This window comes from Oenanthe melanoleuca, chromosome 2 (assembly GCF_029582105.1).
Source record: "Oenanthe melanoleuca isolate GR-GAL-2019-014 chromosome 2, OMel1.0, whole genome shotgun sequence".
NCBI lineage: Eukaryota > Metazoa > Chordata > Aves > Passeriformes > Muscicapidae > Oenanthe > Oenanthe melanoleuca.
In genome coordinates this window covers 17606496-17624570 of record NC_079335.1, presented here as the reverse complement: position 1 = coordinate 17624570, position 18075 = coordinate 17606496, and the positions used below count along the sequence as shown (strand labels likewise).

At 41.3% G+C, this 18075-nt stretch overlaps 2 protein-coding genes across 4 annotated transcripts in view; one reads left to right on the top strand and one right to left on the bottom strand.

Annotated features, from left to right (window-relative positions):
• The window catches only part of NUDCD1 (NudC domain containing 1), a 37396-nt gene extending 28925 nt beyond the window's left edge, over positions 1–8471 (bottom strand). Inside the window, exons 1-2 of one of the 2 annotated variants that reach the window (XM_056484257.1) lie at positions 8205–8282; positions 3173–3266 (exon numbers count right to left, since the gene is read on the bottom strand). Coding sequence is in view for 1 of the 2 variants with exons in the window: in XM_056484256.1 (XP_056340231.1) it covers positions 8205–8322 (118 nt within the window). In the remaining variant the exon portion in view is untranslated. Of the gene's footprint in view, positions 1–3172; positions 3267–8204 lie in introns of both variants that reach the window. The other variant, XM_056484256.1, reaches the window with a different exon arrangement.
• ENY2 (ENY2 transcription and export complex 2 subunit) lies at positions 8455–12890 on the top strand. Of its 2 annotated transcripts, XM_056484259.1 has the most exons (5): positions 8455–8628; positions 8923–9016; positions 10842–10912; positions 11680–11754; positions 12658–12890. In XM_056484259.1, exons 2-5 carry the CDS (start codon positions 8949–8951, stop codon positions 12732–12734), a joined length of 291 nt encoding a protein of 96 aa, XP_056340234.1. In that variant the 5' UTR covers positions 8455–8628; positions 8923–8948; the 3' UTR covers positions 12735–12890. The 2 variants fall into 2 exon arrangements, with proteins under 2 accessions (XP_056340234.1, XP_056340233.1); XM_056484258.1 differs by lacking the exon at positions 8455–8628 and having other exon boundaries at positions 8641–9016.
• Positions 12891–18075: the final 5185 nt, after the last annotated feature.

Below are 18075 nucleotides of genomic sequence, written 5' to 3'. Positions count from 1 at the left end.
TTTTCACAGGCTGCAGTTCTTCACAAACTGCTCCAGAGTGGCTCCCCTTCCACAGGTCACAGTCCTTCAGGAAGGACTGCACAAGGGTGAGTGCCCAGTGGGGTCACAAGTCTTGCCAGCAAACCTGCTGTGGTGTGGCCTCCTCTCCCCATGAGTTCATCCTACCTGGAGCCTTCTCCAGCATGGGCTCTCCATGCCATCACAGCCTCAGCCAGGGGCATCCACCTGCCCCAGCATGGGCTCTCCATGCCATCACAGCCTCAGCCAGGGGCATCCACCTGCCCCAGCATGGGCTCTCCATGCCATCACAGCCTCAGCCAAGTGCAGGCACCTGCTCCTGGGTCCTTCACAGGCTGCAGGTGGATCTCTGCTCCCCTACGGCCCTCCATGGGCTGCAGGGGAACAACGTGTCTCACCATGGTCTTCATCACAGGCTGCAGGAGACTCTGCTCTGGCACCAGGAGCACCTCCTTCCACCTCTTCCTCACTGACCTTGGTGTCTGCAGAGTGGTTTCTCTCTCACAGTCTCATTCCTCCCTCTGGCTGCAGTTCTTGTGCAGCAGCTTTTTACACTTTTCCAATGTATTGGAAAATACAGAGATGCTACCACCATGGCTGATGGGCTCAGCCTTGGCCAGCACTGTTGGGTCCATCTCGGAGCCGGCTGGCTCTGCCAGTCATGGGGGAAGCTTCCAGCAGCTTCTCACAGAAACCGTCCCTTGGAGCCCTCCTGCTACCAAAACCTTGCCATGCAAACCCAATACACCTCTACCCTATCCCTCACTAGCATGTCTTGAGGTCCAGTTTATCCATAACCGTCACACATGAAACACACATCTACACACATGCAACAATGTCAAACCTACTTTGTATTACAGTAAGGGAAAAAAGATCTGCTCTACAGTAACTCTTGGAAAACAGCAGCCAAAAGAAATATTCCATAACTACATGGATTTCATAGTCTTAAATTCTGAACTACTCCACCAACACTCGCAAGGCAAAAGATTAAAATAGTACAGAGCAGAATTAGTTCACAGTAATTACAAAATAAAAAGCAAAAATAAAAGCACAAAACAAAATAACAACAAAAATCAAAAGCAAACAAATAACGCCCCCACCATGTTCCTAGCACTCTCACTGAGGCTGAAATTTCCAGAAATGTCCAAGATACCAAGAATTTCAGACTAAGTTTTTCTGATTGAAAGAGACTGCAAAGAATGGCTGTACACTAGAATGACTACCTTCTTCAAGGGAAGAAGCATGCTACCTACAGTCATTCACTTGAACAAGATTTTTTCAACTACAAAACATCTACTCACTACCAGTAATCAGAACTGGATTATCTGTCAAAGACTAATGAGGTTTTTATTTAAATTAGGTGCACTTTTTTTTCCTCTTCTGTATCTATACAGAGATGAAGCGACTGTAGTTGAAACACCTCAAAATACATTAGCAGAGGTCTAGTTCATCCTTCTGTAAATAGTCTCAGGTAGATAAGAACTCCATTTCATTCTCCAGTACAGTGAACCCAGGATTCTTAGCTTTCCAGCAGGGAACTTATCTTGAACTTCACACAAGAAAAATCCTTTATAAAGTTACAAGAAAATTCTGTCAGTCCATGATGATTAGCACTCAAGCCCAGAGTATGGGGAAAACACATCAAGGCTAATCCTTCTCACAGCTGCAGTTCAGAGTTAGTGTAGTTCCTAATCTCTCAACTTCTACTTTCTTCCCTTTTCTGTTCAGAAACAGAGCAAATCTATTTCCAGTATTTCACTTCCATCCCACCCCATAATAGGGACCATACACAACTCTCTACAGCAGCACTCAGACCTCTTGTTCTTCTTTAGCATCTTCTTAAACCCTACTGCAGCAGCAGTTTATTGTGCCAGAACACCAATTCCTGCAAAGAGCAGTTCATTTGGCAGTGCCATCAGTGCCACTGCACAGCTGTCACAAACTCAACAACCAGCCAATCACTATATGTTTCAGAACAGACCCCAGTAGAGACACTGGCTATTAACAAAGAAGTGGCTTTAGGGAACTTTGCAAGATTATACACAATGCTTGCAAAATGACAGCATAATTAGCAATTAGTCTCCTAATCACTGTTGATATTTGCAAACCAGCAGTTTTAATTCCACCCAGATCAAATCATCATTCATATTCACCACAAAGGAGAGATTTCCATATCTCTGCAATTAATAAATTACTGTTCCACAAGTAATAGCCCTTCTAAACAAGCTATCAACACAGAATATCAACAAAGGAGTGAGAAGAAAATACACCTGTCTTAATGGTAAGGACTGCTACCCATTCCAATTCCTACTTTAATTAATTAGAATATTTTACTGTAAAAAAAATAAGACTATACTGTGAAAATGCATTTTAAAGCTGTTTGTGTAACCAAGCTTTATCACAGAGATATTTTTCCTAACACAACAAAAGATTACATGAATGTTGTGTAAACAATTAAAGACCAAACCAAATATAATCCAGAATAATTACTTTCAGTGAAACCAAGCACATATTATCTACTTCCTCTATGGCTGATCCTATGAAATTAGAATATACATGTAGAAACAAAACATGTAAAGATTTTTTAGCACAAAAAATCTGAAATGGTAAGGCTTCCTTTACTTCTCTCTTCCCATTCTCCTAATTATGTTGCTCTTAGTCAGAACTGTAACTAAACAAAAAGTCTAAATACTCCGGACTAGATAACTCCTAAAGCAAATGTACAACTTTTTATGAAAATTCCTGGAAAAATAAACTATTGATTAGCTGATTGTAAGATGATAAACTTTATAAAATCTGGAAGAACATGAATTCTCTGTCCTTGAGTTTCCTAGACTGTAGTTCTGATAACCTCTAAATAATAAAAGGGGTCAAGAATAGATCCAAATCCCTTGTATTATTGCAATATGTAATAAATACCACAAAAACAGAAGTCATAAACTATACAATTTATGGGTGATTTTAAACTAGGAAATCTGACAAATGTGTACTATCTTGTCATGATGAGGTAGCCAACTGCTTTCAGAACATATCATACACACGTGTAGCTCTGCCAAGATGAAGCAATTAAAGAACCTATTCCATTCTCCATTAATTGAAACCCATACTGTGACCAAGTGAAATCTGTGCACAACTTCCATCTGCTATCACATACCATGTGCTTAGATAGTTTACAGAAGATCCTACACTAGGGTGAAATTCATTCCTCCTTTTCTACAGCCTTCAAGATTCAAGGTTTCTTGATGGTCCTTTGAAAAAAAGAGAAAACCAATAGAGCTGAGTACAAAAAAATAAAGGAGAAAAGAGAAAATAAACAGAGACTTTTAGTAAAGTAAATTCAGAGAAAGGCAAATTAATATAAATGGAGAAGAAGAAATACTTCAATCAGATCATCACCTTATTCAGTCTCACAGTTACACAGTTTTATGAGTTTTTATTTGGTTGTTCAGTTGGTATTTTTTTCTGGTTTGTTGCTGTTTGGTTTGTTTTGTATTAGCATTTTTAATTTTTTTCCTGTTTTTTTAAGTTTTTTAAAAAGAGTCAGACTAATTCACCAGTCTCCATGGATTCACTAGGCTGTTTGAGTTCAATTAAGAAGCAGCAGTCAATGCCAGCTATTAAACAGAGCAATATGTGGTCTCTTTCAGATTTCTGATAAATACACCTGCACCATAACAACCCAGAAACATTGATTTATACACTATTATTCATACTAGAAAAGAAAGCAAGTATACAGAACGTATAAACTAAATCTCAGCTTTCAATATTATTTCTCAACAACCCTAGTTAGATAGGGCATTTTGGACCAGTTTAAAGAAAACTATGCTACTTTTCAAGAATTGCATTTACCTCTACCAGTTCCATGCTTTAAAGTAATAATTTGACTCAAAATAGTTTAAACATAATTAAAGAAAAGATTTGCACTCACAATGCTTTACTTAAAAGCAAAAGCACTAAATACAAAGTAATTCATAAGAATCAACAGAAGTAACACATTCTTAACCTGTTACTTACATCTGCCACCAGATACTATGAAGCAGAACCAGGGTGAAAAAAAGAGAAAGGGGAAAAAAGGGTGATGAACAGCCCCCGAACAGCCCCTTCATTTTTAGATGTTTTCCTGAATACACCAAAGCAACTTTACAAAACTGCAAATTATACCAGCATATTTTTTGGCATCAAATATTATTTGCTTGTACATCATGCCTTGTTTTGCAATGCCACCCAGTGGAAGTAATTTTGTATTACAGATACACTGGTCTATTAGTGCAAGAGATTATTTATTTTCTACTATCAGCATTCAAAGATCCTTCTAATCCTACATTAATGCTTTTTCTTTTATTTATAAAAACCATGTTTCTATTGTTAAAGGCAGCATCTCGTTGTTGTTGAGCAAACATTTGCCTGAGACCTAAACTTCTAACTAAACTAAACTATGAATTACAGCTGCAAATGTCTGACAAAGCTCATACGTTACTTTAAACATTTTTTTTAATACTTAATTTTTCAAATGCAAATGGAAAATGCAAATGAAAATCTCTGTAAATGCTTGAAACATACTGGTGCCTTTTGCTCCACAACATGTTTTCCTGCAGCACTACTAATGAGCAACTTTTCACTGAAGCAGACCTCCTAAACAGCATGCATTACCACCATTTTTCAAAAAAAGTGATAGAATTCCTAAATGCAGGTGATCAAAGGAATGCATTCTCTGCATATTGTCCTGGCTTGCACCAGCAGCTCCACCTTTGAGCAAATGTCCATTCTGCCTTCCAGCTGTAGCTATCCTGAAAAGCATCCACTACTACATTATAGATGCAACAGTCCTACCAAACAGACAAGATAGAGAGGAAAGGGATCAGGGACATCTACAGCTGAATGAATTCTAAACCTCTGGAAAGGGAAAGGAATTATGAGACATCTAACAAGTAAAGGTCTGGGTCCTTTAAAAATGTTGTGCAACTTGGTTCCTTGCTGGAGACAAGGATTCACCCCACAATCTCTGCTTTGGACTCTGCTGATGTCAGATTAGGGCAGAAGAGAGAACTACAAACAAGATGCTCATTTACCCCTCCTAAACGTTTGGTGATCTAAAAAAAAAAAGGCATTACAAAACTCAATGCAAAGGACATATTTGAAAATAAGTTATGGAAAAAAACTAAAAAAAGTAAGAAAAAAGACAAAATTTACAATGAAGAGCTAGAAATTAAAAGCATAATAACTCCTTACTAGTTGTAATATATTACCAGGAGGAGAGATGAGAAAACAAATGACTGTGAGAGTTTAGCATTAACTAGGCCAGAACAGGTTGCAATAAGGAAGAAATAAAAGAAGAACATGCAAATCATAGTATTTAAAAGAGAAGGGATAGCATTGGACTTCCCCTATTCTTCAATATGACCATACATTTTAAGAAATTTTTTAGAAAATAATTTTCTATTACAGATCTAATAAAAAAAAAATTTCTTAAAATGTATATCTTTGTCAGTCACACATCTGACCACAGCAAATTCTTGGCAACCATAGTCAACAAGCTGAAGGCATATTAGAACTGAACACTTCAGATGAGTTTTACATGATGGTCAGAAAATGTCCTCAGGAACATGACAAACACCACAAGTTGTCACACAGCACCACATGCTGCTATCCACCTGCTCCAGGGGCAGAAGACTGCATCAATCCCACAGGGCAATTTTTTTTGTCATTTTATTTTACAGCTAGTAGCGAAATTCATGAAAATAGGTAAATATAAAAACAGCAATAGAAATATTGAGAGAGGATTAGATACTCTAAAGTTCACTATGCAAGTTTGTAATAACACTGCATAAACAATTCAACTACAGGTGAGTTAAAATTCAGTTCTACTTAAGAACAAGCACTTTTTTCACTTTTTTCTTTTTATTGCCATGTATTCCAAGCACTCTAAAACTCACATATTCATCTTAACTGCCACCAAATTTGGGATGCCACACAGGCAGAACTACAAATCTCAGGTCATTTGAGACAAACACTTACTAAATCTTTTTCTGTAATACAAAAAAATCAACCACCTTTTTACATTAATCTTCCAGATTCTATTATGGTATTTTTGCAAACGGTTGTGAATAAAATCAGAAATAATTATATTGACAGTGTTCCTAAACATTTGACTTTTTTTTAGCTATTGTACTCAGTCCCATTTTAAGGAAATGAAATCAAATTCTTCACGCAGTGACAAATACTGATTTAATAACCCAAAAACTACCAAGCTCTTCATCATGTTCTAGAGGCTTTGAATCTGCACACAAGTGTGCTGGAAAGCAGAAGTTCTTGGCCTTCCCACACAATACTGTTTCTTCTCCCACGTAGTAATTTGAAAAAGCCACAGCCTACACACCATCCACAGTCTCTACAACTCAACCCATTAGTCCTGTACAACACAAAAATCAAGTTTTGGAAGGATACCCTAAATCTAATACATATGTAGACCACTGACACTGGGAAATACAGAAGTCAGGTACAGAACACCTCTGCACTGTGAGTAAACTGCCTTGAAGGACACAAAAGAAAACCAGCAAGGAAAAAGAGACAGCTGTATGGCAGAAGAGCAAGCTGCAATCAAAACATCTGGAAGACAGATGTAATGCCTGATACATTTCCTATTATTAATTCCAAAACACAAGAACAACAATAAAAGGTTTCCACTCTCCAGAAGACCAGTATCTATATCTATATATGTGCACACAGAACAGAGTAAGTGAGTTAGCATTAGTGAGTCCATAGGACAGCTGAGTAAGTTAGACTGAAATGAGTCAGGGTCTTTGTGCTGTGGGAAGTGAAAGAAAAGAACACAGTCACACATATCAATCCTCTGTAACTATAAGGTAAAATATCTGAATGGACAAGAACTAAGTAAATCCATCTCTCCATTAGCAACTCCACTGTTCGCTGTATTTTAATGAAGATCTGTAATCCTCACCTGCACAAATGACTAAGAACCACGAAGATTGCTTTACCATAGGCAGAACAGCAAATAAGAGACAAACCAAGGGAGAGCGCCAATGCTACACTGTTGCTATCTCTGACACAACTGCTGCACTCCTAACAGCATCCACTCACTGTATTTGGGCTGCCTTTTGAAAAGTGACACCTAAAGCAGTCTTACAGGAAAAGTGTTACTCTCCTTACATTTCCCAGTTCTACCACAGGCACACTCACAGACTCATTTACTTAAGCTTCAATACAAAATTTATCTAAAAACTTCCTTCCTACTGCTGACAACTCAGCATGGCAAACATACCTTTCTGATCTGCTATGAATACAATATGTTCTACACAAAACTAAGGTTACATGTAATGGGTAACTCTGTAGACAGGTATATCGTTCAGTAAATATATAGAGACAGAGATTAGTCCACACAAACTGTGTTTACTGTCTCAGCTTTAGAAAGAAAACCAAACTAATTCATCCACCTGACAAACAGACCTGAATTTCACAAATCAGTAAATGTAGAGTGTTGAGATATTTCAGGGCATGGCTAAGATTGCAGGCACATATCCAAAAGGACTTTGTGGTAATGTGCTCCTCAGTGAATTAGCCTGTTAATGGACCGTCATCTCAAATACTAATGATGCTTGGCAGAGGAAGCAGGGCATGGAATGCACGGCATGAAGATGCACCTCTGAACTGAGGGCAGAATAAGAAAGAAAACCAGCTAATTTGGTGAAGTTTGTATGGGATGGTAATTTCACATGTATTTCCCTAAACCACACGTGCTCCGTTCACGCTCCGCTTTGAACTGCCTTGCTGGTCATCTGGCCTCACACTGCCTGCACAAACAAGACCAGATTTAGGATTTAGGACACAGGTTTCCTTGCTCATTTAGGAACGAAGCGCACCAGGAGCAGGCAGCTACAAGGCACGGGTGTGACATGTCAGAGACCTCGGGCCACCAGGGATCCACCTGGCGGGAGGATGAGGACGCCCCTGGCCAAGCGCAGCAAATCCAGCGAGAACAGGCGAGCCGGAGCGCTCGGCCCCTGAGCCCCCGCCGCTCGGGTCGGGCTGAGCCCAGCTCGGGGCCCTGCACCGACAGCCCTGCCCGGCCATGCAGCACCGCGGGGTCCGAAGGGGAACGCGGGACCCGTCCCACCCGCGCTGCCCGGGATGCCCGGCGGGAGCGGCCCCGCGCCGCGCCCGCTCCTCACCCGCGTCCAGCCCCAGCTGGTAGCAGGCCAGCGGCTCCAGCGACAGCTTGTATCCCTCGAACTTGGGGTCCAGCAGCAGGCGCTTGGCCTGCAGGGAGCAGTGCGCGGCGCCCGCCATCCCGCGGCTCCGCGAAAACTTCGGGAAGCGCCGGCAACTCCGCGGGCCCCGGGGAACGCGCGGCAGCGCCCGCGGAGCACCACGGGAAGAGGGTGCGCGGGCGCCCGGCGGCCGCAGTGCATGCTGGGAGCCGTAGTCCGGGCCCGCAGGCAGCCGTGCTCCCGGGGCGCGCCGGGAGCTGTAGTCGCCGAGGCCGGACTACGTTTCCCGGCGGCGCCCGCGCCCCGAAGCGGTGGGGCGGGCGCGTGGCGCGTCCTGCGGGCGGCTCCGCCTCTGCTGCGCGGACCGGCGGGGCTGCGGCGGGCGGTGAGCCGGGGCCCGCGGGGAGCGAACCGGCCGGGCCTGCGCCGCCGGGCCCTCGCTCCGGGGCGGGCCGAGCGCCGGGGGCGCCGGGCGGGAGGGCCGGGCTGCGGAGAGGCCGCGGCCGCTGGGGTTGGGCCGTGCCCGGTGGGTGCCGAGCCGAGCTCGTCTCTGAGCCCGTCACACACCGGTGCTCCGGCCATTGACCGCGGGGATCTGTCAGCGGACACAACACTGACTGGTTTTTTTGTTGAGTGAATGGCACCAGCACTTGTCGAAACTCTGCTTTGCTCTGTGTAGGTTTGTGGAAAACGTAGATTTCCAAAATGAATAAAGATGCGCAGATGAGAGCAACCATTAACCAAAAGCTAATAGAAACAGGAGAGCGAGAACGGTAAGTTGACTTCCTCCTCCATGTCGGTGAGAGTTTGATGTTTAAGTACATCAAACCTGCACTACACCTAGAACTAAAGTAAACTCAATAAAGTAAACTCAGCTCTAAATTCTTTAAATGCTTGCACGTGAAAGTATCGAATGCTATATAAACTATTTTTAAATGCCTTTTGAACAGTTTTATTTAGTTTTCCAATTTAAAAGAGATAATGAGGAAATAAAGGAGGCACTAATTGGCTTATGAACTCTAAAGTTTTCTCTTAGGTAGTTATTTTGTGTTGGAATGCCCTAGATTCACCTAAGAATCAGTGTTCCATGCAATTTGTTGCAGTTAAATCTTGTTGTTTCCTGATAAGGAGAATGAAACAAAACTTCCCTTTTTGCTTTTAAGGTTTCTAGCTTTTTTGTTAGGTGAAGCAATACATAGTAGAATACGTAAAGCAACACTTGTGCAAGTCATTGTAGAGATCCCAATAAAGGCAAACAAGTAAATTGCACAATGTTTTTGGCCTGTTCTTGTCTCTTTAATCTGTTTTATTGTCCTTATATTTACATATCACTAAGAGTGCTTATGACATTTCCCTCCTCATGGTTTCACTGTGCTTGCAACACCATGCACCAAAAGCTCTATTTCCTTCATTTTTAAAGGCCTGTATGAAGGAAATTTTTTTTCCCTGGGTCATGGCCTAACCTTATACCTGGTGCAACCTTTTGTAGCCTGACATGGTATCTCTGCTCTACATCTTTCCCGGTTGTGATCATCCCCTTGGAGATTGCATAGAGCTTCAGCAAAGCAAGCAATTTCTTGAAATGGTATTGAGATCTATTTTACGCTAATTTAGGAATAGGAAGTGTTTTATCAAGATGTCAAAAGCTGTCTTATAAACAGGCTTTATCAGAGCTATTCTGTGATCAGAGGCAGAGCACTTGGATTTCTTGAACTGAGAAATATCCAGAGGCAGCCAATTTCATCTGTATTCTTACTCTGCTTTTTTGTCATTAGTTCATCTGTCCTTTACACAATTCACTGAGTAAAGGGATTAGACCTACACTGTTCAGCCTCTTGCTACAATCCTTTCATTCATAAAAACAGGGGTTTGCTAGAGCTATTTATGATAGTACCAGATAAGCAGGCTTGCTAGCTAATGGAGAAAATATATTAAAGTTATTTATCTTAGCTTACTTTCATTTTCCATTCTTCTGGTTTTTAGTACTAATTTTCACTTTTTTAGCTATCTTTCAATATTCTCTTTTGATATATGGAGCAGATGCTTCATTGTGGCAAATTGTTATGTCTTTCTAATGCCTGAATCCTTGTTGCTTGAGATTACATAGCTAACCTTGCTTAGGAAGATAAGATATAGGATCCTTCATTTTCACCCAGAATGAGGTAACATGTAACTGGGAGATAAACATGCAGTTGAGCAGTGCAGAATTCTTCCAGAAAGGTGAGGGAGAAGGTTTTATTTATTTTAAAGACTTTGTATCAGGTGAAATACTCCAACTTTGAAAGTTTGCATACATCTGCTACCAGAGTAGACTCTGTTTGAGTAGTTCAAGGGCCTCTAACTTTTTCTTTAGGCTGCAGCATCAACATTGCCTGAAGCAGTTCTGTGAGTTCGCTCTGGAGGTACCAAATCCTCATATCCAACGTGGTAAACTGAAATTGGAGCTCATTTGGCTTTGGATTCACCTGCAGTTCAGCCATTTCTGCTGCTGGTCTGGGAGCTCTTGGGTAGTAATTACAGGATTGGCTTTCGAACTGGAGCATATTTAAGCTGTCAGGAATGTTTGCTGTTCTAACAAGTTTTATATTGTCTTAACAGCCTTAAAGAGTTGCTGAGAGCCAAGTTAATTGAATGTGGCTGGAAGGATCAGTTGAAGGCACATTGCAAAGGTAACAGTGGTCAATTAATTAATTTTCTTTGTAGTCAACTGAGATTCTGGCCAAATAAACGTCCCAGATGAAGGCTTTACTGACAGTTTAAACAAGACCTGGGCAAGAGGAATGTATCCCTGGCAACTTGACATTTATGTTTAAACATGCTACTGAATTGAGATTATTTCTCAGCTTTGACATCTGCATTTTTCAGTAGTGTGCAAGGCACTATAAAAAACAGTTGTTTCAGTACTGATGTGTGTTAAAAATAGCCTTTATTTTGCTATAGATTTATTCCTTTCTCTCTGACATACTTTTTGACTTGGCTGATGTACAGAAATCTTGTTTAAAACAATTGGAAGAATAGTAGGGATTTGCTGTCTGTGCTCTTCTTTATTGTATGTTCCAAAGTGTTTTTTCAGTTGCACCTTTCCTACTACTTGTAAATAATGATAAGTGAGCAACTTGTGAACTGCTTCAACACACCAGTAACAGGCACATCTGGTAATGCTCCGATGAGATAAAACATTTTATTGTTTGTTTTTGAAATATGAGCTGATCAAGATGCATCAGCAGTGACAAGTTCCCATCCTTAAACCTTTGGCTTGAGTGAGAGACTAAAATACACTGTAAAATGCAGTGGGTACTGAGCTAATAACCCATATTTAGGTTCATATTCTCCCATGACTGTGTAGGCAGGTTTTCTCTCTTAAATCACCAGCGCAGGTTTTGTTGTCTTATGAATAGATTGAAAGACTTAAAGTATTGGTCTTGGTCTTCCCTAGATGTCATTAAAGAAAAAGGGTTAGAGCATGTTACCGTTGATGATTTGGTGGCAGAAATCACTCCCAAAGGCAGAGGTAAGAAAATGCAAATGTAGATGGAGTAGTACATCAATAAACATACATACCTCTATTTCATTAATGTTTTGAAAGCACCATCATGAGCTTGCCTGTGTTGGATTCAAGGAAAAGTGTTAATAGCTTAATATTAACCACAAATGAAACATATGAATTTTTATTGTGTAGCAGCCTTCAGATTACTTTTGCAGATTATATTATTTAGTCATGTCTAAATTCATTTATATAATTGACTTAATAGTCCCGAGTCATGTATGCAACACAGATGTTTAAAAATTCCAAATATTTTAATATGGAAAATCAGAACTAACAGTTCTAGTGGAGTGGGAATGGGAAGAGTAAAGGACATAGCATACACATGCCAAAAAAATGAAATCATGCAAGGAAACTGCAGTTGTCTTTATATTGTTCTTCTCGGGCTCTCTAGCAGAGTTCAATATTAATGGTAGAAATTCCATTAAGTTCTAAATAAAAATAGGCCTTCAAAATAGCTTGCTTGATTTATTTACTCAGAGGCCAGGGTTGAGATTTTTTTTGGTCTTAAATTTCTGAAGAAAAAAGGTAGGATAATCACACTTGTTCTGGTATATATCCTGTTTCATGCTGAATAATCCTTTTCCTCAAACTTTCCAATTTTCTGGACTAGGAATAGGCAAAACAACTGATCAGTAACAACATTGTTCACAACAGATCCCAATTTTAGCCTATTTCAAATGGGAAAAATATAGATATGCTATATGAAAATCAAGTATTTTCAGTTACTTTAGGTATTAACAGAATTGTAAGAACAGTAAAAAAATAGAAATGGCTGTGAAAGAACAGAAATGGCTCTTGTAAAATTATGGGTTTAGCATTCTTTTTATTCTGTCTTTTTTCACTTCTTGCTTTCTTATTGTGTTTCAGCTTTGGTACCAGACAGTGTAAAGAAAGAACTCTTGCAAAGAATAAGAACCTTCCTTGCTCAGCATGCCAGTCTTTAACTTTGACATTTATCTGGGATACAGTTTCCTGTATTACATCAATCATGTCACGATTGGAATGCAGTTTACATACTTAAGGAAGAAAAATCATTAAGTTTTCTTCGCACTGTATCAATTGTTTAAACTTGGTGTTATTTTAATAAAAAATTTTGTGGACTCATGGTTCTGAGGTGATTCTCTCTCTCAACAGACTGTAATGTGGTGTCACTTGTTCCAGTTTTTAGTAAGCCATAACTTTATACAATTGTGGAACCTTGCAAGAAAAGAAGCACAGTTAACAAGTATGTTGACCAGAAATGCAGAGAAGTATATAAAAAAGTGTGGATAATGGGATACTGCTGAGCATAGCCTTTCTGATTTTCTCAGCGTAAGCAGGAAAAGTTAAGACTATGTGAAACTGTTGGTGAAATTCCTTTTATATTTCTTTTCTAGAGAATGAATTGTTTGAAGTCTCTGACATGGGTTGCAAGTATTTTCTCAGCAATTCATAAGAAGTTGAATTCTTCAAGAAAAAGGCAGTTGTATCTTTCATCAGTAATTCTTTTCAAATTTACTTTGGGTCGCTATTCTAATTCTGAGCAACTACTGTTTTCTAGCCTTACCCATATTACTGTTATTTTTTTAATGTGAATCTTTGGGGCCTTTTGAAATTGACGTATAGTTCAATAATTTGCCACTGAAAGTCACCTAGCTCGTCTCCTAGCATTTTTAATTCTTGTATCTAGAAGCATAACATCAGCCAGGTCTATACATGTTTACTACAATGTTTAATTTTCCCCATCTTGTATTTGTGGTTTAGAATAGACTATAAAGTGCAGGAGAAGCACAAGCATAAGCAGAAACTGAATGAGCAATAGGATACTGGTGTGATTCGGTGGCTATTGTGAAAAATTAGTGACTCACCATAATAGTCACACTCCTAATTAGAATTCCGTAAAAACTGTCACTTAGAAAGTCACTCCTGTGCCAGTGGGTTGCGCTGTTCCATCACTGCTGCGAGCTCGCAGCTGAGGAGCCGCTCGGGGGCAGCCGCGCCCTGCGCACCGGGAGGGCGGTGAGCGCTCCCGTTCCATCCCAGCGCCTTGAGCTGCGGGACAGAACCGCACACACCGAGTGACCCTCGCTGGAGCACACCGGGAGGGCGGTGAGCGCTCCCGTTCCATCCCAGCGCCGTGGGCTGCGGGACAGAACCGCACACACCGAGTGACCCTCGCTGGAGCGCACCGGGAGGGCGGTGAGCGCTCCCGTTCCATCCCAGCCCCGAGGGCTGCGGGACAGAACCGCACACACCGAGTGACCCTCGCTGGAGCACACGGGGAGGGCGGTGAGCGCTCCCGTTCCATCCCAGCCCCGTGGGCTGCGGGACAGAACCGCACACACCGAGTGACCCTCGCTGGAGCACACGGGGAGGGCGGTGAGCGCTCCCGTTCCATCCCAGCGCCGTGGGCTGCGGGACAGAACCGCACACACCGAGTGACCCTGGCTGGGAGCGCACCGGGAGGGCGGTGAGCGCTCCCGTTCCATCCCAGCGCCTTGGGCTGCGGGACAGAACGGCACACACCGAGTGACCCTCGCTGGGAGCGCACCGGGAGGGCGGTGAGCGCTCCCGTTCCATCCCAGCGCCGTGGGCTGCGGGACAGAACCGCACACACCGAGTGACCCTCGCTGGGAGCGCACCGGGAGGGCGGTGAGCGCTCCCGTTCCATCCCAGCCCCGAGGGCTGCGGGACAGAACCGCAGCACCGAGCGCTCCTCCCGCCGGGACACGCTGCTCTCAGCCCGAGCATCACCTGCGCGGGGCGGGCAGAGCCACAGCGGCAGTGCCGGGCTGAGCGCTCCAGTGCCTGCTCGGACCGGGGAAGAGAGGTCTGGCAACAGCCAAAGGTAAAGTTTGTCAGCAGACAGGAGTTGGTATAAATAGGGTAATACCAACATCAACAACATGTAGCTGGTCATGAACATCTTTTGTCTACAAAAATCAAGTTCCTGCTAAGACTGAAACAACGCTGGAACCAAGATCGTGGATCTGCTGCAGATACTCCTCCTGAGGGCCTTGCCTGTGCTGTTTTAAATCTACTTTCAGAATGTCAGTTTGAGCATATTTGCTGTATGTCATTGCCTTTATGTTGTTAAATAATGGTGGAGGTCAAGAAGTAGACCATTCTTTCACTTTAAGATTCACCATGTTTTTTAAAATGTGTTTTTGCATTTATGGATTAAACCCTGCTAGCAACTCAGCCCCACACAGCTGCTCACTCATTCCCCCCAACACCCAGTGGGATGAGGAAGAGAATTGGAGGAATAAAAGTTAGAAAACTCATGGGTTGAAATAAAGATAGTTTAATAGGTAAGGAAAAAGCATAGCAAAACAAGGAATTCATTCACCACTTCCCATCAGCAGGCAAGTATTCAGATACCTTCAGGAAAGCAGGGCTCCATCCTGCTTAAGTTAGGATGGAAGATAAATGGACCACTCCAAATATCTCCCCTTTGCTTCTCCCTCCAGCTTTATCTGCTGGCCCTCAGTTGGGGTCAGCTATCTTGGGTGGGTCCTCTCCCCACTCCTTATGCATCTCCAGTCCCTTCACTGGTGGGGTGGAGTGAGGAGAAAAGGCTTTGATGATGTGTAAGCACCACTCAGCAGTAATGAAAACACCTCTATCTTAATATTTTGAGCACAAATTGAAAACAGCCCTGTAATAGCTACTATGAAGAATATTAACTCCCTCCCAGCAAAACCAGCACAGTATGTTAATTCAATGTTTGTAACTTTATTTGCTGTATGTTCTATTTGAATTGCACAAATATACAATTATTGTGAGTTCTTCATTCCAGACTTGATACACCCAATGCTAGTACTTGATGGAGTACATTATGTTTCTTCACACAATCTAGCAGAATATATGCTACCTGAGCGTGTTTTATGTACATCAAAGCTGTAAAATATCATCAGTAGTCCTACCCTTTTGTTCTTAGAGTTTTTTGCTAATGTTCTTCAATATTTTGCATATGACTTTAGAGGTCTTTGCTTAATGAATGGCTGCAGCATGCCATGGGCACACAATTAACTTGCTCCAGAGCTTTCAATTGATTTCCTTCACTGTGCTGGCAGAGGGCCAGATTTAAGGTATTCATACACTGAACTGTGGAAGACTTGTCTCATCTGTAAACATTTGAAGTTCCACCTGGAACACGACAGCTGAAGTGGAGTTGCTGTAAGTGCAATGTAGACCTCTGCAGTCAGCTCATACTTGGCACAGAATAAAGACTGAACACTGTACAAATTTTCAGAAAATTGTGCTGACCAATCTGAAGCTAAAGGCTTGACAACATGCTCTTTCACATGCTGCCAAAAATGAGCTATAAAGTTCTGCCCAGACTGGCTTAAAATGCAAGAGTGTTCAGAGACTCTTGCAGAAGGAAGGGGAGAGTGACTGCATTCCAGAGATACACCAGTGGCTCCTGTCTCAGGGCACCTCTGGCTGCTCTTTGATGTCAGCAGCCCAATGCCACTTGTTCCCCATGTGAGTTCTGTTAATCACACCAGTGCAGCCTCCATTAAGTAGAGAGCAGATGAGCAGAGAGCACATTGGACAACATATACAGATCTAAATTAGACTGGAGTGTCCTGGTCAAAGGTATCTCGATGGATCTTCTAAGAGTGAAGTTAGATTTGCAGTGATATCAACAATGAGAGATGGTTTCTTTGTGGCCTCTTTTTTTTTTTTTTTTTTTTTGTTTTAACTGCACGTTTATTCTCAGATGCACAGTCTCAGTTTCTACTCATTTGTTAGAGTATTGAAAATAGCAATATTTAGGATTCAGTCAGAGCATTGTCCTACTGAGATTTGTTTTCCTACACTGAAAAATACGATTTGTGCTTTTAAAGGTTCTGTACCTCTGACATATACAGACAGAGTGATGCATTAACTAATTTTTCTTCAAAATTTCCACATTTTCAATGTCATGAAATGCACTGATTCCTTACAAAGGAAGACAGCACCCAGAACAAAACAGCTGTGAAGTGAGAATTCAGGATTGATGTGAATTACCTCAACTGTGGAAATATATTTTTTTAGCTGACCCAGTGCATATACATTCCAGTAGCTGGTTCAGCTTCATATTTTTGTAGACAAGTCTGCAAAAAATAAAATAGTTTGTAAACAGACATGGAAATAATGGGTTGCATAACAGCTAGAGTAAATTGGTATAGCTCTGGATGTGCACTAATCCAAATTCTATGTGACAGCAAATTGAATAGTTCTACTGCTGTCAATGAAAGGCCAATAGAAAAAAAGTTAGCTTAGCCTACTCCTTAGTCAGATCCTGAGGGGTCTGAGATGCTCAATGAGCTGAAATTTGTTTGATTCTAATTTGTTTGATAATTATTCTTCCATGAACATTTCTCTATATTGACATAGTCCAGTAAAAAAAAGTTACAAACCATTGACATCACCAATTATTTCTGCTGGGATGTCAAAATTATGCTCACATCTTAGATAAAATTATTTTGCTATCATAGGTTTTTCCAATTTTTTCTTTTTGATGGGAGTATTATTTATCTTCTCCCTGTTCCTTCTTCACTCTTATTTACTGCCAGAATGTTGCAGTATGGCCCTTTATCACTTGGAGAACAAGTACATCTGAACTCTTGTTTAAATCCAGTAAGATTCCATCAGTGCTATTAGAAAATATTTGCTGCTTCTCATTTCTCTCTAGAGGGTCCTTTGAGGTGACAGCTCTGCACTATCTCATCCATGCCATCATCTTATAGAATATGTTTAATTGTAGCAATTGTGGCACCTTGTGAGCTTGGCTTTAACTTAGTGATTGAGTTTTCACTGGAGCAATGAAAAACACACAGTGTTTCTACCTGCTGTGTCTCTTTGGCTTTATTTAAATTTCTAAGTATTTGCAATTGAAATCAGAGTTGTGTTCTACTTGGCCTGTTTTTCTCAGCTATTCATTTTCCAAAAAAGAAACAGCTGTGGCTGCAGAGCCAAATGTGTAATGACTGGAGCTCAAAATGATGAAAAACAAATTCCTTTGCTCATAAATAATTTATATTTCACCACCTTAGTGTAATAAATAGGCTAATTGGTATTCTGCTTGGAATAACAAAAAGCCCAATCTCACTTCAGTGTATTTCACATTTACCATGATGCTTTCCACCTGAACAGTATTATTCTTAAAAACGTTTTTTTATTCTTAGCTTTTAACTAGTGATATAGTAACAGATCACAAAACAATGTCCCTCTAAGAAATCCCTGCTAATTTCTGTTTGTTGGAGTCACTAGGAAACAGGTTTCCATTCTTTCCATCACTGATCCTGAGGTAAGATA

What these genes read in the sequence shown, in the direction of transcription:
- ENY2 (XM_056484259.1), top strand. Translation starts at nt 8,949, where the DNA reads ATGAATAAAGATGCGCAGATGAGAGCAACCATTAACCAAAAGCTAATA. An exon ending in GTTGAAGGCACATTGCAAAG is followed by an intron (nt 10,913 to 11,679) that starts GTAACAGTGGTC and finishes GGTCTTCCCTAG; the next exon opens with ATGTCATTAAAGAAAAAGGG. An exon ending in AATCACTCCCAAAGGCAGAG is followed by an intron (nt 11,755 to 12,657) that starts GTAAGAAAATGC and finishes ATTGTGTTTCAG; the next exon opens with CTTTGGTACCAGACAGTGTA.